Source organism: Neovison vison, chromosome 6, assembly GCF_020171115.1.
Source record: "Neovison vison isolate M4711 chromosome 6, ASM_NN_V1, whole genome shotgun sequence".
NCBI classification, from domain to species: domain Eukaryota; kingdom Metazoa; phylum Chordata; class Mammalia; order Carnivora; family Mustelidae; genus Neogale; species Neogale vison.
In genome coordinates, this window is record NC_058096.1 from 107,791,480 (window position 1) to 107,819,474 (window position 27,995).

The 27,995-nt window shown below is 38.6% G+C and overlaps 1 protein-coding gene and 1 pseudogene across 4 annotated transcripts in view; one reads left to right on the plus strand and one right to left on the minus strand.

Moving 5' to 3' along the window:
* Positions 1 to 27,995, plus strand: part of VPS8 (VPS8 subunit of CORVET complex) — a 254,482-nt gene that overhangs the window by 127,872 nt on the left and 98,615 nt on the right. For all 4 annotated transcript variants that reach the window (XM_044251922.1, XM_044251925.1, XM_044251923.1 and 1 more), the window contains 6 exons: positions 1,172 to 1,291; positions 2,572 to 2,628; positions 6,407 to 6,489; positions 7,226 to 7,310; positions 8,119 to 8,217; positions 26,502 to 26,591. In XM_044251922.1, the coding sequence (XP_044107857.1) occupies positions 1,172 to 1,291; positions 2,572 to 2,628; positions 6,407 to 6,489; positions 7,226 to 7,310; positions 8,119 to 8,217; positions 26,502 to 26,591 (534 nt within the window). The remainder of the gene's footprint in view (positions 1 to 1,171; positions 1,292 to 2,571; positions 2,629 to 6,406; positions 6,490 to 7,225; positions 7,311 to 8,118; positions 8,218 to 26,501; positions 26,592 to 27,995) is intronic.
* On the minus strand, positions 17,278 to 18,328 carry LOC122908768 (annotated as a pseudogene).

Genomic DNA, 27,995 nt, shown 5'->3' on the forward strand with positions numbered 1-27,995 from the left:
GTCTAGTTAGTTACCATCTGTCACTACACAAAACTGTTGCAATATTATTGACTTCCTTATGCTGTACATTTCATCTCTGTGTCTTATTTATTTTATAACTGGAAATTTGTACCTCTTAATCCCATTTGCCTGTTTTGTTTAATCACGTCCTCTCCTCCCCTCTGGCAACCATCAGTTTGTTCTCTGTGCCTATCCGTCTGTTTCTGTTTTGTTTGCTTTGTGTTTTAGATTTCACATATAAGTGAAATCATATGGTATTTGTCTTTCTCTAACTTATTCCATTTAGCATCATGTCCATCCGTGTTGTTACACCTGGTAAGATTTCATTCTTCTTTGTGACTGAGTAATACTCCACTGTATGTTTGGGGGTGTGTATATATACATGTATGTGTGTGTGTGACATACCACCTCTTCATCCATTCATCTGTCGATGGAATTTAGGCTGCTTCCATAGCTTGGCCATTGTAAGTAATGCTGCAGTAAACATAGAGGTGCATGTATCTTTTTGAATTAGGGTTTTTGTTTTCTTCAGATAAATACTTAGAGATGGAATTCCTAGATCATACTACTTTCAGTTTTTTGAGGAACCTCCATACTATTTTCCACAGTGGCTGCACCAATTACATTCCTTCCCACAGTGTGCATGAGTCTTCCCTTTTCTCTACATCCTTCCTGGACAGGTGCTCTTTCTTGTCTTTCTGATACTAGCCAATGTGGCAGGTATGAGGTGGTACCTCACTGTGGTCTTGACTTGCATTTCCCAATGATTAGTGATGTTGAATATCTTTTCCTGTGCCTTTCCGTTAACGTACTTTTAAACCCCAGAATTGCTCTCTTCTTCCTGTATTGGTAGGCAGCTTTTTGGTACGGTTACTTAAATTTAATTTAAATTTAACTTTAGAAGGATTCTCTTTTAAGAATTCCAGAGGGAAACATGTTTAATATTTCTTCAAAAGCCAGCTCTGGCAATTCAGTTCTTACCCAAATTGTGCCTAGAAGTATACCAAAAATCACTGAAATGTTTTCCTTTCAGAATATGAAAATAGTTTGTGCTCCTGGCATTGAATTCCATTGAATCTTCAGTAATAGTGCTTCTCGCCACCTTTCTAATGGTATAATTTTGTGTCAAACCAGATGGTATATGGAGTAACTGGTCTCTTTTGCTCACCAGGTTATGGTGGAGAATTCCGATTTCACTCCCTCACAAGTTGGGTGTCTCTTCACATTCCTTGCCCGGCAGCTTGCAAAGCCTGACAATACCTTGTTTGTAAACAGAACCCTTTTTGATCAGGTGCGTGTCTTTAATGATGAGAATTGGTTTTATTCTCTTTACTGCTCATAGAAAATGACTGGATTATACATTTTCTTAATGTAATAGCCTAGCAGGTAAATGTCTTATCAGGTAGGTGCCTGGTCTGGTTTTTAATTTGGATTAAATTAGTTGTCTGTTTTTTGATGTTGTGTCTGGATAGTATGACTTTGCCTAGTAACTTGCTATCTTGGGAGTATGGCTTGTGGAGATTGGTCTGTAGAAATTTTCATTCGCTGTTATTCTGTTGCTCTAAATTGCCTAGAATTTTTTGCTCAAGAATTTTTCAGTTTAAGAATTCATGCCTCTCGTTGGTATCACGTCTATGATGTTGATCATCTGGAAGACAGATCATTATTAGAAAGTCTGAATTTCCCTATACATGACTTTGTCTCCGAAGGTATCTCCTAATCCCAGTTAGATATCTTCTGTATATCCATAGGCAGGTGGCAAAGAAAACACTTTTTATCTGGAGAAAGTTCCCAGTAATGACTAGCATTTATTGGACACTTCATAGTACCAGGCTCAGGGTTTTTTTGTTTTGTTTTAAAGATTTTGTTTATTCATTTGAGAGAGAGAGAGCACAAGCAGGGGATGCGGCAGAGGGAGAGGTAGAGGCAGGCTCCTGGCTGAGCAGGGAGCCCAAATCGGGACTTGATCCCAGCATCAGGGGTTCCTGACCTGAACCAAAGGCAGACAGACGCTTAACCAACTGAGCCACTTAGGCGCTCCTGTTCCAGGGTTTTATATGTATGTGTTGACTCATTGCCATTGTATTGGTAGCCCTGAGATTGGTATTGTTGGTACCTTCTGTTCTGCAGATGAGGAAACTAAAGCTTTGGAGGGGTTATGTCACTCATCCAAGTCCGTACTTAATAAGTATTATTATCAGTAGTAAGTGTTGTTATTAAATGTTAAAGAGGTTAAGACTCAAATTCAGGTGGCCTGACTCTGTAAAGTCCATGCTTTGCCTGGTCCATTGTATTCAGGGATCTTAAGGTTAAGGTGTACAGATGGCGCTGTCTTCCTGCCAGGTTTCTGAATAGTAAGGATAAGATAGATACATATTAAGTTGTTAACATCCTTGAGCCTGCTGTGCCTTCTGACAGGCTAGTCCGGAAGCCATATATCTGTGGGGCTTGTTATGGCCAAGTGTGAGTAAATTGATGATACAGAGAGGGTGTTTCCTGTTATTTTCATTACTACAGTGTTATGGCATCCATGTTGGTATCCAATAAAGAAAATACCTTTTCTTTCACCAGGTCCTTGAATTCCTCTGTAGTCCTGATGATGACTCCCGACACTCTGAAAGACAGCAGGTATGAACTACTGGAACTCTTTTTGCTAAAGGATGGGAAAGAGGACAGAAAAAGCTAGAAAGAATCCTTCTGTGCTAGACATCATGAAAGAAAGGGGAAAGTTACTTGTGCCAAACCCTAATACTGTGCTAGATGGTGGCAACCAGAAAATAGTGTGGGTTGTTGTTAAAGGTACACTTGCAAACAATTTATATCAAACTAAATTCTTAGGCAGGCTGGACATGTCTGCATTCAGCATGACATCAAAAAGAGTTACTCATCCTTTTCTACGAAGTCGCAGCAGTTGGCACCTGTTGTGTTCTGCTTTCTGCCTGGGCCTTTTATCTGATAACCACCCTAGCTGCTGTGGCTCTGAACCAGAAAGGCTGCAGGCTCCTGAGTATTGGGACATCCAACTTTAGGGAGTGTCCTATAGCCCCCCTGCATTAGGGGTAAACATTTCTGGAGACTAGAATCCCATCTGTCTCTCCACTAATCACTATGAGATTATAACTGTTTGGTTACCACTTCTTTCTAGTTAAGTCACTTTGAGTGTCTCTCCCAGGAGTAGCTTTCAAAGCTTACCCCACTATAACTGTGAGCACGAAGAGAGCCTACTTTTTTTTTTTTTTAAAGGATAGAAGCCTTTGCAGCTGTCTTTTTTTTTTTTTTTTTTTTTTTTTAAATTTATTTGACGGACAGAGATCACAAGTAGGCAGAGAGGCAGGCAGGAGGTGGGGTGGAGGCAGGAGGGAGCCTGATGCAGGGCTTGATCCCAGGACCCTGGGATCATGACCTGAGCCAAAGGCAGAGGCTTTAACCCACTGAGCCACCCAGGCGCCCAAGAGAGCCTATTTAAAATTGATGGCCAGAGTCTGTCAGATAAGCAAGCTACAAAATATAAGTACTTGCAGGGCTATGCTGGCCTTCTTTTTATTGTAATAGTGCCCAACAGCTGGAATGTTGAGACTCGGATAAAGAACAGAGGATAGCAAGGTGACCCTTTTGCCTGCACAGCTGTGTCCCAATGACTGCTGCAGACAAGCTTAGGAGAGAGAATGACTGATAACATTTTGGTTATCTCAAATTATATTGAATACAGCTAATAATGTGGACCCCCTCACTTTGCCCCATTTCTCTCTTGGCAGGAAAAGTGAATGATGGTATGTGTGGTGTTACTATATAAAATGATAAGCGCTTTTAATATAAAAAGCTAAATTACACAGAAATAAAAATCAAATCTAAATGTAAAAGTCAAACTGAAAAGTAATCCTCATATAGTAGTGCTGTACTTTTGGAAGTCCCCTTTGAGACTATCCAGGTTTTTTCTTAACTCATTTGAGAAATAAGAAAAGTGATAAAGTAAACTGCTCAAGTTCACAACTAAGATCAGAACCCCCTTCCGTCCCTTCTAATCTAGCACTCTTGTGTCATGTGTTATGTATAAAAATTGGTGTCTGCAGTGTTTTTGAGTGTTTTCTGGTGGTATGCTGATAAAATTTTAACAACTGGTTCCCCAGGTGTAGTTCTGATACAAATGTTGGTTGATATTTTCAATATTTAAATGAATAAAATGAAGACACAACAGTGAAAGCGTGACAGAACCCACAGATCCATCAGCGAAGTGACTTCTGTGCTTAGTTCTTGAATAATGGAAAAATAATAACTTAGTTTTTTGTGCTATGCACAGTATAATGATTCTGACATGCACACTTTTAAGTTTGATTGCCTTATTTCCATCACTCTCTTATCCAGGGATTGGCAAATTTTTAAAATTTTTTTTTTTGTAAAGGGCCAAAGAGTAAATATTTTAGTCTTTGGAAGGCATGTGGGCTTTTGTTTTTATTTGTTTTACATCCCTTAAAGATACAGTAACACCTGATTTTTACAGCATTTGATAATTTCGCTAGTGTAAGTACGGATCTCTATGGCCGATTTCAGCCTACCAAAATGATGTTTTATTTTTTTTTTTTATTTTTTTTTTTTTAGAGCTTATGTTTTTTTTTTTTTTAAAGATTTTATTTATTTATTTGAGAGAGAGAGAGACAGTGAGAGAGAGCACGAGCGAGGAGAAGGTCAGAGAGTGAAGCAGACTCCCCATGGAGCTGGGAGCCCGATGCGGGACTCGATCCCGGGACTCCAGGATCACGCCCTGAGCTGAAGGCAGTCGTCCAACCAACTGAGCCACCCAGGCGTCCCCCAAAATGATGTTTTAAACATAGAACTGGGAAGAGATGCATAGTACCATCCCCTTATATAATATTTCCACCATACAGATGCAGTAACTAACCCCAAGAGCATGCATAGTAAAATGTAGTAAAATAATTGGGAAGTGGTAAGTTTTGAATGTTAATTACTTTTTAAAATTTAGTGTATTATAAGTTTATATAATTTAATTTTGTAACAATTGCTGTGCTTAACAACTGGCATACACAATTCCTGAAAATGTAACAGTCAGCTCTATTGAGTTGGTAAGACTGGCTCCAGCAATGGCATTTCTATTATGTTATTCCAAATTGAGGCTCCCAGGAGATGGGTTCACTCCATGGTTCTGTCTAACAGTACATTACAGTGCTCAAAATGGACCAAATTAGGGTTCTGAAAAGTAAAATAGAGATAGGTTTCATTTCTTCTCCCCCTTTTTGTCTTTGTTTAACTTAAAAGTTAATCAGTTTCCTGTGTTAGAAAAGTACTTTGTTGAATGGTTTCCTAAAGTTCTGGAAGGGTCATGTTCCTTTGGATCTTGAACTTAAGTATAAGAGAAATCTTTCTCACATTGTCCTATTGACTATGTAATGAATGATTCTATTCTATTTTAAGGTTTATTTAAAAATATTAATGATTTAGTCTCAACATCCTAGTCACTTTTTTATTCATCTACTTGGTGTGGTAAGGATTAATTATATGAACTCCAGGGTGTGTTTGTTTTTATGGTAAAATATATATACCATAAAATTGATTTTAACCACTTTAAGTATATAATTCAGTGGCTTGAAGTCTGTGTCATTGTTGTATAACCATCATCACCGTCTATCTTCAGAACTTTATCTTCCTGAACTGAGACTGTACCCATTAAACCGTAACTCCCCAGTACCACCTTTTTCAGCCCCTGACAGCTACCATTCCACTTTTGAATTTGACTACTTTGAATTTGACTACTTTGGGTACTTCATATGAATGGAATCACACAGTATTGTCCTTTTGTGACTGGCTTATTTTGCTTAGCATGTTTTTAAGGTTCATCCATCTTCTAGCAGGTGTCAGATTTCATTCCCTTTTAAGACTGAATAATATTCCATTTTATGCATATACCATATTTTGTACATCCATTTGTCCATTAAGGGACATTTGGGTTGTTTCCACCATTTGCCTCTTGTGAGTAATGCTGCCATGAGAAACCCCAGTGTTTAATTATAGAAATTAACATGTAAACATGGATACTGCCTGTGGACACTAGATTTTAAAGAACCATGAGCTATTAAAGCACCAGATAAATATATAGACATTTTTGGCTTAGTGGAGGGTTAATTAGATAGTCTAATGAGACTTTATTTATAAACACTATGACATTCCTTCCATGTTTGAAAAATAGAGCCATTTATCTTTTTGTGAGACTTAATTACAGTATCACTAACATTATGATGGTAGTCTTCTGGTCCTCATACATGGGAAAGCCAAGCCAAAACTTCAAGTAATATGACCAACCAAAAAAAAAAAGTTACAGTTTGTGTAGCTGAGTGGACTGTTACAGAGCTAATAAATAAAAGTAGATTCCAAAGTGTTTATTTTAAATGTTCAGGTCCTTTTAGAATTGCTGCAGGCTGGAGGCATAGTTCAGTTTGAAGAGAGTCGGCTCATCCGGATGGCAGAGAAAGCAGAATTGTAAGTTGTTTTCAACGTATACATTAGTTCCCATATCCTAAGTTAGACTTCTCTACCTGGAGGCCCAGTTGATGCATTGCCAATCTTTGATTAAGAAAGCTATATAAATAACAGCAGAAAGCCTAAATGCAAAAGTTCTGGTCTTTCAAGTCTAGAAATTAAGTTACACTTGCGTAAATTAACACTAAGTAAATTTGAAGTGCTTGTGCATTTGTTTTAGTATGAAAATGAAGTAAGTCTTAATGATTTACTAGTTTAGTTTTTCTTTACTTAAAACTTCCATTGTTTTATAGATTTTTGTGTTACCTTATTCAAACATATTCTAAACAGTGCAGAATTTGAGATAACAAATAAGATACAGTATGTTAACATTTATCTCATTTGTTGACTATTTCATTTGCCATATTTAATTCAACAGAGAAACATCATATAGTTTAATTGATGACTAATATATTAACTGGTTTTATGTGACACATTGTTGCTTTAACATTTATTTTGTACCGAGCTTTGAAATTTCTTCTAACATATAGTATTCATATTCAGCAGCATTTTAAATGTGTATTTAGAGGAATGGCAGCCACTCCTGTCCCTTAAATACTGTAACTTCATCTCACGGTAGAAATAACATCTACTATATTCATTTTTCTTGACACTAACCTCTGTGAGCAAAGCTCTTGAAACAATAAGCTAATAACCACCTATTTGGTACTCTGAAGTTTTCCCTTTTATGTTATAGCTATCAAATTTGTGAGTTTATGTATGAACGAGAACACCAATATGACAAAATAATTGATTGCTACTTACGTGATCCTCTAAGGGAGGTGAGTTATGAGACTGCTTTACCCTTTTTTTCTTACTCAGTCCTCTCCTCCCCTCATTAGGTAGACATAACTATTAAGTAGGTATAACTATTCAGGAGAAATGTTGGGACATCTGTTTGCTGATTCAATGTTGGGTTTGTTTTTGTTGTTGTTGTTGTTTTTCATTTATTCACCAGGTTTTTATCAAGTGCTTACTATTAGCCCAGTATACACTGATCATTAAAATAGATCTAGTTGCTGCAACTTTAGAACTTACAATCTAGTGATGGAGACTGACAGTACGGAAACCAGATACTTAATTATAGATGTGATGATTGCTTGAGGGGAGAAAATGGGCGCAACTTGGGAAGATATTGGGGAAACTGACTTCTACAGAGAAGCCAGGGAAGGAATCTCGGAGGAGGTGACATAGAGACTGGGTTTTGGAATTTGAGATGAAGCCAGTCAAGCAAACAGCCAGCAGCAAAGTATTGCAGGATAGGGACAAGGATAATAGAGAAGGGCATGATGTGAGATGAAATTAGGAATGTAGATAGGTTCCACCAAACATAAAAGTATATGATATTCCCTCATTTGGTTAATGAATTGAGACCAAAATTAATTGGAGTGGATTTGAAACTTCCAAGAGTCTACCCTAAACATTAAATTCATTCTCTTTAGTGTCAGTTTTCCAACAATTTAACTATCTACAAGTGGCTTACCATCTCCAAATAGTAGATACTTACCAAGACTGTTACAGATAGTGGATAGTGATTGACTATTGCTTGAGTGAATGAATGAATAAGTTGCATTGTCTTGTGTTCTTCAGGAAGAAGTCTTTAACTACATTCACAATATCTTATCCATTCCTGGACACAGTGCAGAGGAGAAGCAGTCTGTATGGCAGAAAGCTATGGATCATATAGAGGTGCTGATTCAATTAAAACTTTTGAAACTTCTCCATTTGTATGGATATGACCCAAATCAAGTATACGCTAACTAAGTAACGCCCAGTGTCATATAAAGTTGATCGACTTGAGGATTAACATCTTTTTCAGATTATTTATTTCACCTCGTATTCATATTCATAAAGTCCATGTCATAATACAATGTATTCTATCACGACTTCTGAAAATAACCCAAGTTCAATCAGCCGGACGACAAGCTGGAATATTGTGGGTTTTTAGAACCTTAGAATGACTCTGAGGTCATTGGTCGTTCTCCCTGAAATGGGATAGGGAGCCATTCCCCCCAGTCACCCAGTGGAATTTTACAAACAGTCCTCTAATACGTCGTTCTCTCCGATGTATTTCTCTCTCTTATGTAGCAGAGTGGCGATTCTCATTTTTGTTTATGCATGCTGTGTTACAAGAATACAGGAATTGACTTTGGAGCAAGAACTTTTTAGAAAACAAGCTTATAGATACCTAAATGGAGAGACTAATGCATGTGTGATGAACATGTGGTCACAGTGCATTCTTAGGAGGGGCCCCAGAATCAGTCCTGCAATTAGTTTCCTTAGATTCATCATGTATGCTGCATCTCAAAAACCAACAGAGTTAGCCGTTTTTTTAAAATCTATTCTGTTTAATGGATCACTGATAATTTAAAAAAAAACAAAAGTATAATGAAAGATGCCGAGGTAATACTGCTTTGGAGATAACAAATCTACAGCTTTTCTTCTTGTAGCATGGATCTGCTGGTGGAGGAACTTCTGGTGATGGGTTTAGTGCTGTAGTGAAAGATACATGATTATTCAGTATCTTTTTTTTTTTTAAATTTCAGCATTACAGAATTCGTTGTTTATGCACCACACCCAGTGCTCCATGCAATACTTGCCCTCCATAATACCCACTACCTGGCTGCCCCAACCTTCTACCCACCGCCCCTTCAAAACCCTCAGATTGCTTTTCAGAGTCCATAGTCTCTCATGGTTCATCTCCCCCTCCAACTTCCCTCAACTTCCTTCTCCTCTCCATCTCCCCATGTCCTCCATGTTATTTGTTATGCTCCACAAATAAGTGAAACCATATGATAATGGACTCTCTTTGCTTGACTTATTTCTTTTTTTTTGTTATTTATTTATTTATTTATTTATTTATTTATTTATTTTCAGCATAACAGTATTCATTGTTTTTTCACCACACCCAGTGCTTCATGTGATCCGTGCCCTCTATAATACCCACCACCTGGTACCCCAACCTCCTACCTCCCCGCCACTTCAAACCCCTCAGATTGTTTTTCAGAGTCCATAATCTCTCATTATTCACCTCCCCTTCCAATTTTTTTTTAAAAGATTTTATTAATTTATTTGACATAGAGATCACAAGTAGGCAGAGAGGCAGGCAGAGAGAGAGAGAGAGAGGAGGAAGCTGGCTCTTTGCTGAGCAGAGAGCCCGATGTGGGGCTCGATCCCAGGACCCTGGGATCGTGACCTGAGCCGAAAGCAGAGGCTTTAACCCACTGAGCCACCCAGGTGCCCCCTCCCCTAACAATTTCCCCCAACTCCCTTCTCCTCTCTAACTCCCCATGTCCTCCATGCTATTTGTTATGCTCCACAAATAAGTGAAACCATATGATAATTGACTCTCTCTGCTTGACTTATTTCACTCAGCATAATCTCTTCCAGTCCCATCCTGCTTGATTTATTTCACTCAGCATAATCTCTTCCAGTCCTGTCCATGTTGATACAGAAGTTGGGTATTCATCCTTTCTGATGGAGGCATAATACTCCATAGTGTATATGGACCACATCTTCCTTATCCACTCGTCTGTTGAAGGGCATCTCGGTTCTTTCTATAGTTTGGCGACCATGGCCATTGCTGCTATAAACATTGAGGTACAGATGGCCCTTCTTTTCACTACATTAGTGTCTTTGGGGTAAATACCCAGTAGTGCAATTGCAGGGTCATAGGGAAGCACTATTTTTTTTCTTAAGGAATCTCCACACCGTTCTCCAAAGTGGCTGTACCAACTTTCATTCCCACCAACAGTGTAAGAGGGTTCCCCTTTCTCCACATCCTCTCCAGCACACATTGTTTCCTGTCTTGCTAATTTTGGCCATTCTAACTGGTGTAGGGTGGTATCTTAATGTGGTTTTAATTTGAATCTCCCTGATGGCTAATGATGATGAACATTTTTTCATGTGTCTGATAGCCATTTGTATGTCTTCATTGGAGAAGTGTCTGTTCATGTCTTCTGTCCATTTTTTTTTACTGTTTTGTGTGTGTTGAGTTTGAGAAGTTCTTTATAGATCCTGGATATCAACCTTTTGTCTGTACTGTCATTTGCAAATATCTTCTCCCATTCCGTGGGTTGCCTCTTTGTTTTGTTGAATATTTCCTTTGCTGTGCAGAAGCTTTTGATTTTGATGAAGTCCGAGAAGTTCATTTTCGCTTTTGTTTCCTTTGCCTTTGGAGACATATCTTGAAAGAAGTTGCTGTAACTGATATCGAAGAGGCTACTGCCTATGTTCTCCTCTAGGATTCTGATGGATTCCTGTCTCATGTTGAGGTCTTTTATCCATTTTGATTATTCAGTATCTTTAAAAAATTGTTATACATATGGAAATTGATAAGAAAGGATGAGCTCAGAAACTTTGAGGAAACATTGCTTGTTATGTGAATTCTTTGTTCGGGTTCCTGACGGTTGTAAAGTTTAGAGAGATGGAAAATGTGCACAGCATCTTACGTGAAACATGTGATGTGAACGGTGGGGCAGTCAGTCACCAGGTATGTGGTCTGAAGTAATTGCTATGCTTTTTTCATCTGTAGGATTGAGAACATACATGTTACTTAATGTTACCCTATTCCTGCTAACAAAAAATTGAATACATCTTCAAGATGTGGAAAGAATCCAAGAAAATCTTTCTCTGTATACATTATATCTTTGTTTCTTTAATCATTTTGTGTTCTTTTTCCTTTCATCATTCCCTTTGTCTTCATAGTTGCATTATGGCTTCTTCTTCATTTCACTTCATCTGCATTACGCAGTGGTTTGAGCACATGGGCTCCAGATACCTGAAAATGAAGCTGTGCCTCGTGATGAATTAATCAATGAGTAAACAAACCATGCAGCAGAAAACTCATACTGGAGAAACAAGAAGTATTTTTTCTGCGCAAAAATTACTTCTGCGGGTTATTTTCCCCACATCCGCACATATTTTACCTTGAACTTTTTAGTATTTCTTAAGGCTACAATTACAAATATGTAGGCTTTTTGTTGAAGAACTTCCGTGGCTGCAGTAATGTGAATAAAATCTTCATGTGAAGATTCAATGTGAATAAAATCTACACAACCTTCATTGTGTAGGGGGAAAGGTCCTCAGAATTTTCTGACAGTAGACACAGTGCATAGATTAGTGGTTCTTTTTTTTTTTTTTAAATTTATTTATTTTTTTTCAATTTATTTATTTTCAGAAAAACAGTATTCATTATTTTTTCACCATACCCAGTGCTCCATGCAAGCCGTGCCCTCTATAATACCCACCACCTGGTACCCCAACCTCCCACCCCCCCGCCACTTCAAACCCCTCAGATTGTTTTTCAGAGTCCATAGTCTCTCATGGTTCACCTCCCCTTCCAATTTACCCAAATTCCCTACTCCTCTCTAACGCCCCTTGTCCTCCATGCTATTTGTTATGCTCCACAAATAAGTGAAACCATATGATAATTGACTCTCTCTGCTTGACTTATTTCACTCAGCATAATCTCTTCCAGTCCCGTCCATGTTGCTACAAAAGTTGGGTATTCATCCTTTCTGATGGAGGCATAATACTCCATAGTGTATATGGACCACATCTTCCTTATCCACTCGTCTGTTGAAAGGCATCTTGGTTCTTTCCATAGTTTGGCGACTGTGGCCATTGCTGCTATAAACATTGGAGTACAGATGGCCCTTCTTTTCACGACATCTGTATCTTTGGGGTAAATACCCAGGAGTGCAATTGCAGGGTCATAGGGAAGCTCTATTTCTAATTTCTTGAGGAATCTACACACTGTTCTCCAAAGAGGCTGCACCAACTTGCATTCCCACCAACAGTGTAAGAGAGTTCCCCTCTCTCCACATCCTCTCCAACACATGCTGTTTCCTGTTTTGTTAATTTTGGCCATTCTAACTGGTGTAAGGTGATATCTCAATGTGGTTTTAATTTGAATCTCCCTGATGGCTAATGATGATGAGCATTTTTTTATGTGTCTGATAGCCATTTGTATGTCTTGATTGGAGAAGTGTCTCTTCATATCTTCTGCCCATTTTTTGATGTGTTTGCCTGTTTCGTGTGTGTTGAGTTTGAGGAGTTCATTATAGATCCTGGATATCAACCTTTTGTCTGTACTGTCATTTGCAAATATCTTCTCCCATTCCATGGGTTGCCTCTTTGTTTTTTTTACTGTTTCCTTTGCTGTGCAGAAGCTTTTGATTTTGATGAAGTCCCAGAAGTTTATTTTCGCTTTTGTTTCCTTTGCCTTTGGAGACATATCTTGAAAGAATTTGCTGTGGCTGATATCAAAGAGATTACTGCCTATGTTCTCCTCTAGGATTCTGATGGATTCCTGTCTCACGTTGAGGTCTTTTATCCATTTTGAGTTTATCTTTGTGTAAGGTGTAAGAGAATGGTCGAGTTTCATTCTTCTATATATAGCTGTCCAGTTTTCCCAGCACCATTTATTGAAGAGACTGTCTTTTTTCCACTGTATATTTTTTCCTGTTTTGTCAAAGATTAATTGACCATAGAGTTGGGGGTCCATATCTGGGCTCTCTACCCTGTTCCACTGGTCTGTGTGTCTGTTTTTATGCCAGTACCATGCTGTCTTGGTGATCACAGCTTTGTAATAAAGCTTGAAATCAGGTAGGGTGATGCCGCCAGCTTTATTTTTGTTTTTCAACATTTCCTTAGCAATTCGGGGTCTCTTCTGATTCCATACAAATTTTAGGATTATTTGCTCCAGCTCTTTGAAGAATGCCGGTGGAATTTTGATCGGAATGGCATTAAAAGTATAGATTGCTCTAGGCAGTATAGATATTTTAATAATGTTTATTCTTCCGATCCAAGAGCATGGAATGGTCTTCCATCTATTTGTGTCTTCTTCAATTTCTTTCATGAGTGTTCTGTAGTTCCTCAAGTACAGATCCTTTACCTCTTTAGTTAGGTTTATTCCCAGGTATCTTATGGTTCTTGGTGCTATAGTAAATGGAATCGATTCTCTAATTTCCCTTTCTGTATTTTCATTGTTAGTTTATAAGAAAGCCACTGATTTCTGCACATTGACTTTGTATCCTGCCATGTTGCTGAATTGCTGTATGAGTTCTAGTAGTTTGGGGGTGGAGTCTTTTGGGTTTTCCATATAAAGAATCATGTCATCTGCAAAGAGAGAGAGTTTGACTTCTTCATTACCAATTTGGATACCTTTTATTTCTCTCTGTTGTCTGATTGCTGTTGCTAGGACTTCTAATACTATGTTGAACAAGAGTGGTGAAAGTGGGCATCCTTGTCTTGTTCCTGATCTCAACGGGAAGGCTGCAAGCTTTTTCCCATTGAGGATGATATTTGCTGTGGGTCTTTCATAGATAGATTTGATGAGGTTCAGGAATGTTCCCTCTATCCCTATACTTTGAAGCATTTTAATCAGGAACGGATGCTGGATTTTGTCAAATGCTTTTTCTGCATCAATTGAGAGGACCATGTGGTTCTTCTCTCTTCTCATATTAATTTGTTGTATCACATTGATTGATTTGCGAATGTTGAACCATCCTTGTAGCCCAGGGATGAATCCCACCTGATCATGGTGGATAATCTTTTTAATGTGCTGTTGGATCCTGTTGGCTAGGATCTTGTTGAGAATCTTAGCATCCATATTCATCAGTGATATTGGTCTGAAATTCTCCTTTTTGGTAGGGTCCTTGCCTGGTTTGGGGATCAGGGTAATGCTGGCTTCATAGAAAGAGTCTGGAAGTTTTCCTCCTGCTTCAATTTTTTGAAACAGCTTCAGGAGAATAGGTGTTATTTCTTCTTTGAAGGTTTGGTAGAATTCCCCAGGGAATCCGTCAGGTCCTGGGCTCTTTTTTTTTGGGAGGTTTTTGATCACTGATTCAATCTCGTTATTAGATATCGGTCTATTCAGGTTGTCGATTTCTTCCTGGTTCAATTTTGGTAGTTTATATTTTTCCAGGAATGCATCCATTTCATCTAGGTTGCTAAGCTTATTGGCATATAACTGTTCGTAATAACTTCTGATGATTGTTTCTACTTCCTTGGTGTTAGTTGTGATCTCTCCCTTTTCATTCATAATTTTATGAATTTGGGATTTCTCTTTTTTCTTTTGGATTAGTGTAGCCAGTGGCTTATCGATCTTATTGATTCTTTCAAAAAACCAGCTTCTAGTTTCATTGTTACGTTCTACTGTATCTCTGGTTTCTCCCTCATTGATCTCAGCTCTAATCTTGATGATTTCCCTTCTTATGTGTGGAGTTGGTTTGATTTGTTGTTGATCCTCCAATTCTTTAAGGTGTAGAGACAGCTGGTGTGTTCTGGATTTTTCAGTTTTTTTGAGCGAGGCTTGGATGGCTATATATTTTCCCCTTAGGACCGCCTTTGCTGTATCCCATAGGTTTCGGACCGAAGTGTCTTCATTCTCATTGGTTTCCATGAATTGTTTCAGTTCTTCTTTGATCTCCTGGTTGATCCAAGCATTCTTAAGCAAGGTGGTCTTTAGCTTCCAGGTGTTTGAGTTCCTTCTGAACTTTTCCTTGTGATTGAGCTCCAGTTTCAAAGCATTGTGATCTGAGAATATGCAGTGAATAATCTCAGTCTTTTGGTATCGGTTGAGTCCTGATTTGTGACCCAGTATGTGGTCTGTTCTGGAGAAGGTTCCGTGTGCACTTGAGAAGAATGAGTATTCTGTTGTTTTAGCGTGGAATGTTCTGTATATATTTATGAGGTCCATCTGGTCCAATGTGTCATTCAATGCTCTTGTTTCTTTATTGATTTTCTGCTTTGATGATCTGTCTAATTCTGAAAGAGGCGTGTTAAGATCTCCTACGATTAGTGTATTCATATCAATATGACTCTTTATCTTGGTTAACAGTTTTCTTAAGTAATTGGCTGCTCCCATATTGGGAGCATAGATATTTACAATTGTTAGATCATCTTGGTGGATAGTCCCTTTAAGAATTATGTAGTGTCCTTCTGTATCTCTGACTACAGTCTTTAGTTTGAAGTCTAATTTATCTGATATGAGAATCGCTACCCCAGCCTTCTTTTGAGTCCCATTGGCATGAAAGATGCTTCTCCACCCCTTCACTTTCAGTCTGCGTGTATCTTTAGGTTCAAAATGGGTCTCTTGTAGACAGCATATGGATGGGTCCTGTCGTTTTATCCAATCTGCAGCCCTGTGCCGTTTTATGGGTGCATTTAGGCCATTCACATTGAGAGTGATTATTGATAGATACGTTTTTATTGACATCGAGTTACCTTTGAAGTCTTTCTTTCTGTAGACTGTCTCTATATTTCTGTTCAATGCTATTCTTGGTATTTTTCCTCTTTTATAGAACCCCCCTTAATATTTCCTGCAGTGTCGGCTTGGTGGTTGCATAGTCTTTTAAGCCTTGCCGGTCTTGGAAACTCTTTATCTCTCCATCCATTTTGAATGTCAGTCTTGCTGGATAAAGTATTCTTGGCTGCATGTTCTTCTCATTTAGTGCCCTGAATATATCTTGCCAGCCTCTTCTGGCTTGCCAGGTCTCTGTGGACAGGTCTGACATTATTCTGATGGGCTTCCCTCTGTAAGTAAGGAGCCTCTTTGCCCTGGCAGCTTTCAAGAGATTATACCTACAATTATAATTCCTCAATTTGACTATCAGGTGTCGTGATGTTTTTTTGGAATGTATAATCTTGGGTGGAGACCGTTCAGCCTCTAGTACATGAACGCTGGTTTCATTCGCGAGATTTGGAAAATTTTCATGAAGGACTTTTTCCACTATATCTTCTAGACTTCTTTCTTTCTCCTCCCCTTTAGGGATTCCAATAATTCTGACGTTGGAACACTTCATGGCATCATTTATTTCCCTGATTCTGCTTTCATGGGATCTAAGCTGTTTGTTCCAGGCTTCCTCCTGATCCTTTCTCTCTATCTGTTTGTCTTCCAGATCACTAATTCTATCTTCTGTCTCAGTTACCCTAGCTTTGAGAGAGTTTAGATTAGTTGGAACTCATTAAGAGCATTGTGGACCTCCTCCCTGGTAGCTTTAAGCTCCGCCCTAACATTGTGAACATCCTGTCTGGTCGCTTTCAGTTCAGCCCTAATCAATTCTGTTTGGTCATCCATGGCTTTCTCCAACCTAGCTATTGCCTGGATAATTGTTAGTAGATTAGTGGTTCTTAACACTTGAGGGATTATAGAACTCCTGTGAGAATCTAATGAAAGATTTGGATCCATATATTGTTCATATACTGTGCGTGTACACAAGCTACATAGTTTTGTTTACAATCTCAGGGATCCACAGACCTCCTAAAAGCTATTCTTAGATTGGGTCTGTGGATTCCGGGTAAAGAATCTCTAGTTTCAGTGGTTTTTCCAATATAGAGAAAACATGTTTCTTTAGATTTTTAAAAAATGTTTTTCATTTTGAGGCACCTGGGTGGCTCAGTCAGTTGAGCATTTGACTCTTTTTTTTTTTTTTTTAAAGACACATTTATTCAGCGTCATGATCAGACTATTACATTTAGCAATCAACAGCATGGGTGCAAAAAAAAAAAAATCTACATTAAAACCCTTTGTTGGAATGCTTTACACTTTCCACAGAACAGAAACTAAAATAACCTGTTATACAATTAGTCACAAATACAGTCCTTGAGTTTTTTTGCCCATACACATGAGTATTGTCTAAAACATGTCTTCTTTGTAGCAGCTAGGCCCTGCCACCACTGTGCTTGGCTGAGTTCACAAATCTGTTGTAACCTGTAGCTTCCCTGTCACTTCTCTGGCTCTCCTCTCCTGCTAAGCTTTGTTTCCTGGCAGTAATTAAAACCTTCTGCCACTGCCATAGCTGCTGCTGCTGCTGGAACCACCATAGCCACCTTGGTTTCGTGGTTTGGCAAAGTATTGGCCTCCACCACCATAAGGGCCAGAGCTTCTGCCTCCAAAATTGCCTCCTTTCGTGGGTCCAAAATTTGAGGATTGATTGTTGTAATTGCCAAAATCATTATAGCTTCCGCCACCTCCAAAGTTGCTTCCATCATTACCAAATCCGTTATAGCCATCCCCACTGCCACCATATCCACCACCACCTCGACTGCCACCAAAGCCACCTCGACCACTGAAGTTTCCTCCGCGACAAAGTTGTCATTCCCACCAAAACCACCTCCACGACCACCACCAAAGTTTCCAGAACCACTTCGACCTCTTTGGCTGGATGAAGCACTAGCCATCTCTTGCTTAGAGAGTGCTTTCCTTACTTCACAGTTGTGGCCATTCACTCGTATGGTATTTTTGAATGACAATCTGGTCGACAGAATCATGGTCATCAAATGTTACAAAAGCAAAACCCCTCTTTTTGCCACTGCCTCAGTCAGTCATGATCTCAATCACTTCGATTTTCCCATACTGTTCAAAATAATCTCTTAGATGATGTTCTTCAGTGTCTTCTTTAATGCCACCAACAAAAATCTTTTTCACAGTTAAGTGGGCACCAGGTCTTTGAGAATCTTCTCTTGAGACAGCCCTCTTTGGTTCCACAACTCTTCCATTCACCTTGTGTGGCCTTGCATTCATGGCTGCATCCACCTCCTCCACAGTGGCATATGTGACAAACCCAAAGCCTCTGGAGCGCTTGGTGTTCAGATCTCTCATTACCACACAGTCCGTAAGTGTTCCCCATTGCTCAAAATGGCTCCTCAGACTCTCATCGGTTGTTTCAAAGCTCAGACCTCCGATGAAGAGCTTCCGCAGCTGTTCAGGCTCTTTGGGAGACTCTGACTTAGACATGACGGCGGTGGGCGGGGAGACTTTAACGATGCTTACTCGGCGGCGTCCACGGGCAGAAAGGAGCATTTGACTCTTGATTTTTGGCTCAGACCATAGTCTTAGGTTCAGAGATCGACCCCTGTGTTGGGCTCTGCGCTCAACAGGGAATCTGCTTGAGATTCTTTTCCTTCCTCCTCCCCCTGACCCCGCTCATACACATGTGCACACTCACTCTCTCTAATAAATAAATAAATCTTTAAAATATTTTTCATTTTGAAATATAGAAAACCTATAGGGGAAAACCTCTCAGTTTTTCACCATTTAATATGACGTTATCTGCAGGTCTTTCATATGTGGCCTTTATTCTGTTGAGATATGTTACCTCTCCGCCTATTTTGTTGAGTGTTTTTTATCATGGACAGATGTTGTACTTTATACCAAATGCTTTTTCTGCATCTATCGAAATGGTCATATGGTTTTATCCTTTCTCTTGTTGTAATAAATCACGTTGATTGATTTGTGAATAGTGAACCACCCTTGCATCCCAGAAACAAATTCCATTTGATCATAATAAGTGATTTTTTTAATGTATTGGTGCATTCAGTTTGCTAATATTTTTTTCCAATTTATTTATTTTCAGAAAAACAGTATTCATTATTTTTTCACCACACCCAGTGCTCCATGCAAGCCATGCCCTCTATAATACCCACCACCTGGTACCACAACCTCCCACCCCCCCCCCCCCGCCACTTCAAACCCCTCAGACTGTTTTTCAGAGTCCATAGTCTCTCATGGTTCACCTCCCCTTCCAATTTACCCAAATTCCCTACTCCTCTCTAACGCCCCTTGTCCTCCATGCTATTTGTTATGCTCCACAAATAAGTGAAACCATATGATAATTGACTCTCTCTGCTTGACTTATTTCACTCAGCATAATCTCTTCCAGTCCCGTCCATGTTGCTACAAAAGTTGGGTATTCATCCTTTCTGATGGAGGCATAATACTCCATAGTGTATATGGACCACATCTTCCTTATCCATTCATCCGTTGAAGGGCATCTTGGTTCTTTCCATAGTTTGGCGACTGTGGCCATTGCTGCTATAAACATTGGAGTACAGATGGCCCTTCTTTTCACGACATCTGTATCTTTGGGGTAAATACCCAGGAGTGCAATTGCAGGGTCGTAGGGAAGCTCTATTTTTAATTTCTTGAGGAATCTACACACTGTTCTCCAAAGAGGCTGCACCAACTTGCATTCCCACCAACAGTGTAAGAGGGTTCCCCTTTCTCCACATCCTCTCCAACACATGTTGTTTCCTGTTTTGTTAATTTTGGCCAAAGGAAACAGTCAAAAAAACAAAGAGGCAACCCACGGAATGGGAGAAGATATTTGCAAATGACAGTACAGACAAAAGGTTGATATCCAGGATCTATAATGAACTCCTCAAACTCAACACACACGAAACAGACAAACATATCAAAAAATGGGCAGAAGATATGAAGAGACACTTCTCCAATCAAGACATACAAATGGCTATCAGACACATGAAAAAATGCTCATCATCATTAGCCCTCAGGGAGATTCAAATTAAAACCACATTGAGATATCACCTTATACCAGTTAGAATGACCAGTTTGCTAATATTTTATTGAGAACTTTTGTATCTGTGTTTATCAGAGATATCTGCCTGTAGCTCTCTTTTTCATAGGGTCTATATCTGGTCTTAGTATCAGGTAATGCTGGCATACTCTCATAGAATATCCTCTTCTATTTTTTGGAGTTGTTTGAGAAGAATAGGTATTAACTCTTCTTTAAATGTTTGATAGCCTGATGATTCACAGACTGTACCCCTGGGGCAAATAATACATTATATGTTAATTTAAAAAATAATTTTAAAAAGGTTTGGTAGAAGTCCCCTGTGAGGCCATTTGGTCCTGGACTTTTGTTTGCTGGGAGTTTTTTGATTCCTGATTTAGTTTCTTTGCTGGTTATCAGTCTGTTCAAATTCTCTATTTATTCCAGATTCATTTTGGGGAGGTTATATGTTTCTAAGAATTTATCCATTTTTTCCTAGACTGTCCAGTTTATTGTCATGTAATTTTTCATAATAGTGTCTTATAATTGTATTCCTGTGGTGTCCATTGTTATTTCTCCTCTTTCATTTTTTATTTTATTTGAGCCTGCTGTATTTTTTTGATGAGTTTATCTCAAGGTTTATCAATTTTGTTGATTTGTTTCAAAGAACCAGCTCATGGTTTCATTGCTCTGTTCTGTTTTTTCAGTTTCTATATAATTTATTTCTGCTCTGATCTTGATGTCCTTCCTTCTACTGTTTTGGGGTTTGTTTGTTTTTTTTTTTTTTCTAACCCCTTTAGGTATAAGTTTAGGTTGTTTATTGAGATTTTTCTTACTTCTTGAGGTAGTCCTGTATTGCTATAAACTTCCCTTTTAGAGCACTTTTGCTGTATCCTGAAGATTTTGGACCATTGTATTTTCATTATCATTTGTTTCCATTTTTTTTTTTAATTTTTTAAAGATTTTACTTATTTGAGAGAGCACGAGGGAGAGAGCATGTGCCAAGGGTAGGGTAGAGCAAGAGAGAGAAATAGACTCCCCACTAAGTGGGAGCCTGACATGGGGCTCAATCCCAGGACTCCGGGACCATGACCCTAGCCAAAAGGAGACGCTTAACCGACTGAGCCACCCAAGCACCCCATTAGCATTTATTTTTTTATTTTTTCTTTGATTTCTTGGTTGACCCATTCATTGTTTAGTACCATGTTACTTAACCTCAATGTATTTGTGATCATTCCAGACTCTTTCTTTTGGTTGACTTCTAGTTTTGTATCATTGTGGTTAGAAAAGGTACATGGTATGAATTCAGTCTTTCTCATTTTGTCTGGACTTGTTGTGACCTAACTTGTGATCGGTTTTGAAGAATGTTCCATGTGCACTTGAAAAAAAAATGTCTTTTCTGCTGTCTTAGGATAGAATGTTTTGAATATATCTGGATGGATCTGTGGATTTCCATCTGGTACAGTGTTTCATTCAAAGCCACTATTTCCTTGTTGACTTTCTGTTTGGATGATCCTGTACATTCATGTAAGGGAGGGGTTAAAGTACCCAATTACTATATTATTATAAATGACTTTTTGTTATTAACTGCTTTACGCATTTGGGTGCTTCCATGTTGGGTTTATAAATACTTACAGTTGTTACATCTTGTTGGATTGGTCCCTTTATAATTATATAGTGTCTTTTATTTCTCTGTCTTTACACCCTTTGTTTTAAACTCTAGTTGACCAATATAAGTATTGTTACCCTGGCTTTCTTTTCACTTCCATTTGCATGGTAAATGCTGTTTCTTCCCTTCACTTCTGATCTGCATGTGTGTTTAGGTCTGAAATGAGTCTCTTATAGATGAGTCTCCTATAGATGGGTCTTGTTTTTTCATCCATTCTGTCACCCTGTATCTTTTGATTGGAGCATTTAGTCCCTTTGCATTCAAAGTAATTATTGATAGGTCTGTACTTAACTGCCATTTTGTTACTGATGCTTTTGTAATTTTCCTCTGTTCCTTTCTCTCATGCTCTCTTCTTTCGTCATTTGTTGTTGGCTTTGTGGTATAATTGGATTCTTTGTTCTTTATTTTTTGCATATCTTTTCCTGATTTGATTTGAGGTTACCTTAGGTTTATATATAACACCTTATGCATATATGAGGTTGATGGTCACTTAAGTTTGAACCCATTTTTTACTCCTTTCCCTTCTAGGTTTTAGGTATAAGGTGGCATACTTTATATCCATTTATTTTGTGAATGCCTTGACTGATTTTCATAGATATACTTATTTTTAAGACTTTTGTGTTTCCTGCTTTCTTAATTTTACTTATTGTCATTCTTTCCATTCAAAGAACATTTCTTGTGGGACTGTTTTAATGGTAATGAATTCCGTAAACTTTTGTTTGTCTGTGAAACTCTTTATCTGTCTTCATATTCTGAATGGGTAGCCTTGCTAGATAAGAGTATTCTTTTTTTTTTTTTTTTTTTAATTTATTTGACAGAGATCACAAGTAGTCAGAGAGGCAGGCAGAGAGAGAGGAAGGAAAGCAGGCTCCCTGCGGAGCAGAGAGCCTGATGCGGGGCTGGATCCCAGGACCCTGGGATCATGACCTGAGCTGAAAGCAGAGGCTTTAACCCACTGAGCCACCCAGGCACCCCTAGATAGAGTATTCTTGACTGAAGACTTTTTTTTTCTTTTAGTCTTTGAATATATTTTGCTACTGTCTTTTGACCTTCAATGTTTCTGCTGAAAAATCAGTGATACCATTATGTGGTTTCCCTCATACGTAACTGTCTTCTCTTGCTGCTTTTAAAATTCTCTCTTTATCAGTACTTTTTGCCATTTTAAATACTCTGTGTCTTGGTGAGGACCTATTTAGGTTGATTATGTTAAATCTCTGTGCCTCCTGGATCTGGATTTCTGTTTCCTTTCCTAGAATCAGGAAGGGTTTTTTTGGTTTGTTTTTGTTTTAATTTTTTTATTGACATATAATGTATTATTAGCCCCAGGGGTACAGGTCTGTGAATTGCCAGGTTTACCCTTCACAGCACTCAGAATCAGGAAGTTTTTCGCATTATTTCTTCAAATAAATTATCTGTACCCTTTTCTCTCTCTTCTCTGGGAATCCCCATAATGTAAATGTTCTACTTGATGGTGTCTCTGAATTCCTTAAGTCTGTTTCCTTTTTTTTTCCCCTCCTCCCTCTGCTGTTCAGCTTGATTGCTTTCCATTACTCTGTCCTCCCGGTCACTCGTCCATTCTTCTGCTTCTTCTAGTCTGCTATTTACTTCATGTAATATATTTTTAATTTCAGTAACTGAGTTCTTCATCTCCGTTTGGCTCTTTTTTATATTTTCTGTCTCGTTGTTAAGAGTCTTACTGAGATCCTCTACTTTCTTCTCAAGTCTGAGTATCTTTATGACCACTAACCTAAATTATCTATTAGGCATATTATCTCTTTCATTTAGCTCTCTTGCCATGGTTTTGCCCTGTTTTCACTTGAGGCATATCCCTTTGTCTCTTCTTTTTGTTGGACTCTCTGTGTCTGCTTCTGTGTTTTAGGAGAGTCCGCTGTGTCTTCTGCTGTTGAAAGTCGTGGCCTTATGAAGAAGAGGTCATATAGTGCCTGCAGTGTGATGTCCCCTGTTCACCAGAACCTGGTGCTTTAGTGGGTCTTCTATGGCTGTTGCCTGTATCCTACTGTTGTGGTTGAGCTGCCTTTGATCTCAGTCCAGTTATCTGCAATAGCTCTTTGCCCTTTGTGGTCAGAGTTTGTCCCAGTATTGTTAGTGGGTCAGTCTGGGGCTGCTTTGGTCTTAAGGTGAGTTAGACCATATGTTTGCCAGAGATGTGGTAGCACTGAACTGCGGGAGACTATTGAAGTGGGGTGTGCCATGCTAGCAAGGTCCACACTGGCCAGAGGAAAATTGCAGCTGCTGGGGATCCAGGCTGGTTGGATTGGAGGGGTCAGGTTCTTTGAAGTGCCCTGGGGCAGGATGCATGCTGTTAGCAAGGTATGTATGGATCTGCTGTGGGAGGGGACCTGGAATGGAGACCTGGCTGGAGGAGGCATGTCCACAGGAGAGCTGGGGTGCAGTGGTGGTATATGTAAGTTAGAGAATATGGGTGCTGTGCTGGTTCCTGCAGGAGGCTGTGTGTTCATGCTTGGGTGGGGGGGAGTGGTGCAGGGGAAGGAAATGGTGCCTACCAGCTCCTTTGTTCCTAGAGAGGTCTCCTAATGATCCCTGCTCCTTGAGTACACGCTCTGAGATTAGCAAACAAATCTCCCTTCCCTATGTCTGATGCATTTTTCAGACTAGTGCTGCTCTGTTTTGTGTGTCTCCTCAGGACTGTTTATTGTGCTGTCTCTTTAAAGGTGGAGGCTTAGTCTCCTCTCACCCTCCATGCTCTCTTACTAAAAAATGCTGATTTTCAAAGTTCCAAGTTTAAAATCCCAAAATTCCAAGTTTAAAATTCCAAGTTTAAAATTGTGATTATAAGAATTCACAAATCCAGCCTCTCTGGTTTCAAAGCCATGTTATGGGGATTCATCTTCCCATGCAGGCTCCCTGATGCAAGAGTCTGTTTTCCCTCTCTGTGCCTGAGGTGTCCATCCCTCCTGTGGACAGTCCTGTTAGTCCATTTAGCTCCCTAGTGTGTCTCTACCTTTCCTACCTGCTTCATTGGGGTCTCTTCTCTATATTTAGCAGTGGAGAGTTTGTTCTGCCAGTCTTTAGGTCATTTTCTGGGTAATTTGCACTAATGTAGGTGTGTAGGTGTTATCTAGTTGTATTGGTGGGAAATGGTAAGCTTAGGGTCCTCTTACTTTGCCATCCTCCCTGCCTGTCAACCTTCTGTACTTCTAAATATATTTTATTATTAGCTGGACAGGTTCTACCAAAAAAAAAATTATTTTATCCTTATGATAGTGACAGGGATTGCACTAAATCTCTGTTATTTTAAATTTAATTGACATCTTTACAATATTGAGTCTTCCAGTCTATGACCTTGTGGTTAATAAGCCTTTATTCAAGAGCTTCTGTAAAGGTTTACAACTTTCTCTATAGAGAAAATACGTCTCTATTCTTCATTAGATTAACTGTTATAATTTTATATTTTTATGGTAACAGTGCTGTTGTTAATGGTTTGTTTTTAATTTTTATTTCCAACATAAGTACGTTTATTATAAGGATTTTTATGGAAGGCTTCTGTTTCTGGTATATTAACAGTTTTTTCATAAATGAGTTTTTTCATCTTTTCTTTCTTCGTATATAGTTATCGTGAATCTTATTGGTATGAAACCAGCCTTGAATTCTGTGGATAAATGTAACTTGATCCTGATAGTATCCTTTTCAAATATTGTTGGACTTTGTTTTTATTTAGGATATTTGTATCAATGTTTATGATTAAGACTTATCTATAGTTATCCTTTTTTTTGTCCTCTTGAATTTAGGTGTCAAAAATTGTGCTAGTCTCATAAAATGAGCTGAAGTTTTGGTTTTGTTTTGTTTTGTTTCCTGTTCTCTGTAAGAGGTTAATTAATGTTGGCATTATTTCTTCCTTAAATGGTTGCTAAAACTTACCAGTGAAGCTCTTTGGGCCTGGAGTTTTCCATATAGAATGATTTTTGAGTATTCATTCATTTCCTTAGTGATTAAAAATCAATGTAGGTTTTTCTAATGGTTAAGTCAGTTTATTAAACAATTTTTTCTAGGAACTTTTATCCATTTTGTCTGAATTTTCAAGTTCTTGATATAAATTCATAATAATTTCTTTTTAATACCTTCAGATCGGTAATAATATCCCCTTTTCATTTGTGTTGTTCATTGGTTGTGCCTTCTCTATTTTGATACGTATTATATAAAAGTAGTCTAAACTATAATTACTTGTGTCTGCTCACTATTATTAAAGAAGAGGTACTACACAGAAATATTAGATATATCATGAATGTTGCAGTCACAATAACTTGTCTCATTTTTAATTGAGAATATGCCGCATTGATGTGGTGTTGGTCTTTGCATTTTTGCGATGTAAACATACAGTGGGAAGGTTAGAAGAGTAGGCCACAGAAACCAAGTTAGAAGAGAGTTTCAGGAAGATAAGTATCAGTAATGTGTAGGAAAGTTCAAGGAGAGGGCAGGTTGGAAGTCTTAAATTTAATAGAAATAGATCTTATTAACAGTGGTAAATAAACAGTTGTCAATTTCTTTGTCTCATTTAAGACTTGTAACCTTAAAATGTTTTAAGACACTCCTTATTTCAAAATCTACCAGCCATTAGGAGTAAAGTTTTCAAATTCTTAGCTGGAAAAATTGCAACTATCCCCGTTTTTTTCTTTGCTTCAGTTATTACTTTAAGCTCAAGGGTGAAATTCACTGACAGGAAATTTGGGAAAGCTCTTGTTCCTTCTGTTTATCCTGTAGATATCAAGGCTTAAATCCAGAGTTTTAGTGCCTTCATTTTCTAAGCATGAATTACCTTTTATATCAAAATCTAATGTTTTACCTGGCATATTTCTAATTTTGTTCACTTGTAATGTGCCTTTGAATTGGGACCTTATATTGAGGTCTTCTGAAGTGTAGTGTAGAAGCTCATGAAAATACTGAAGTAGGTAATTATGCTTCACATCTATGGAAATTCTATTTAAACTTAACATAAAAGATCATTTTATCTTTTCCTTTCACTTTAGGAACTTGTATCCCTGAGGCCTTGTAAAGCTGCAGAGCTGGTTGCTATTCACTTTTCTGAACAGATTGAAACAGTCATTAAAAAACTTCAGGTAAATATTGCAAAAATACATTGGGAAGAAGCATCTAGTGGAGAGACAATTATTGCATATTCACTTAAGAACTTTGTAGTAATTTCCACAACAGATAGTTGCCGTTTAAGCATTTTCTACACATGGTATGTGTGTATATATATTTGGAAGCAGTTGTGTGATGATCTCTGCATCTGGAAAGAGTTCATCTTTATGTATAATAAATAGTAACATCACCAAAACATTTTTAGAACTATGCCCTGTACTTAATCTAGAATTAGTAATCCATAGAAGATTCCAACCCCCCTTTCTTTTTTTGTTTTCTGCTATAGAAACTACAGCTCTATTCTCTTTGAGGTTAATGTTATTTATTATTTATTCAGACTTTTGTCATCCTCAAATTGGGTTAATACTATTTAGAATTTTTCTTGGAAAATCTTTTTTTTTTTTTTTTTAAGATTTTATTTATTTATTTGACAGACCGAGATCACAAGTAGGCAGAGAGGCAGGCAGAGAGAGAAGGAAGTGGGCTTCATGCCGAACAGAGAGCCCGACGCGGGGCTCAATCCCAGGACCCTGAGATCACAACCTGAGCTGAAGGCAGAGGCCTAAACCGCTGACCCACCCAGGCACCCCTTTCTTGGAAAATCTTAACTAGAATACAGTTATATTAATGTTGAATATTGAGATGCTCAGTTTGAAGTGTGATTTAGTGAACATAGTATTCCACTTGTCACTATTATTGCGGTGCTGGTAGTGTGTTTTGCTCACTGTTGTTGGGGCCACAAGTTGTAGGGGTAGGGAACAGGACAATGGCAACATAAAGCATGACCTAGAGTCCTCAAGTGCCCATAATTGTAGGAGGGGATAACTATGCAAGAGGAAAGCCAAGGCAGTGAGTGGAGGGCACCTGGCATGAGAGACAAAGATATGGAATCTATTAATTTAAACACTTAACTGTGGCCTCACCATGTACGACAGGATGGTAGGCTGTGGTTTGCAAATAAGAGTGCAGCTTTTTCTTTAATTTTCCCTATGGAAGAAAGAAGCACTTACATAACATGCAAGGTTATAAGTGCCACACCAGACACGTGGAGAAAGTGTTATAGAAGCAAGAGGAGAGAGAGGGAGAGAGAGAGAGAGAGAGAGAGACTGTCTGAGGCTGGCAAGAGCTCCCAGACATTCCTGGGTTGGGTCCTGAGTGATAGACATCAGTTTTCCAGTCAGAGAATTGAGAATAGCTTTCTAAGTAGAGGATTCTGCGTATGTAAAGACTTGAAGGCATGAAACAACATGCATATCCAGAGAATGGCCAGGTCTGTGAAGCCTGACATGCTGGGGGCAGTGGTGGGAGGAGCATTCAGGTGAGCCAGAAAAGGTCTGAATGAGGGAGGAGTTAAAGGTATAGGGCCTAGAAACCAGAGT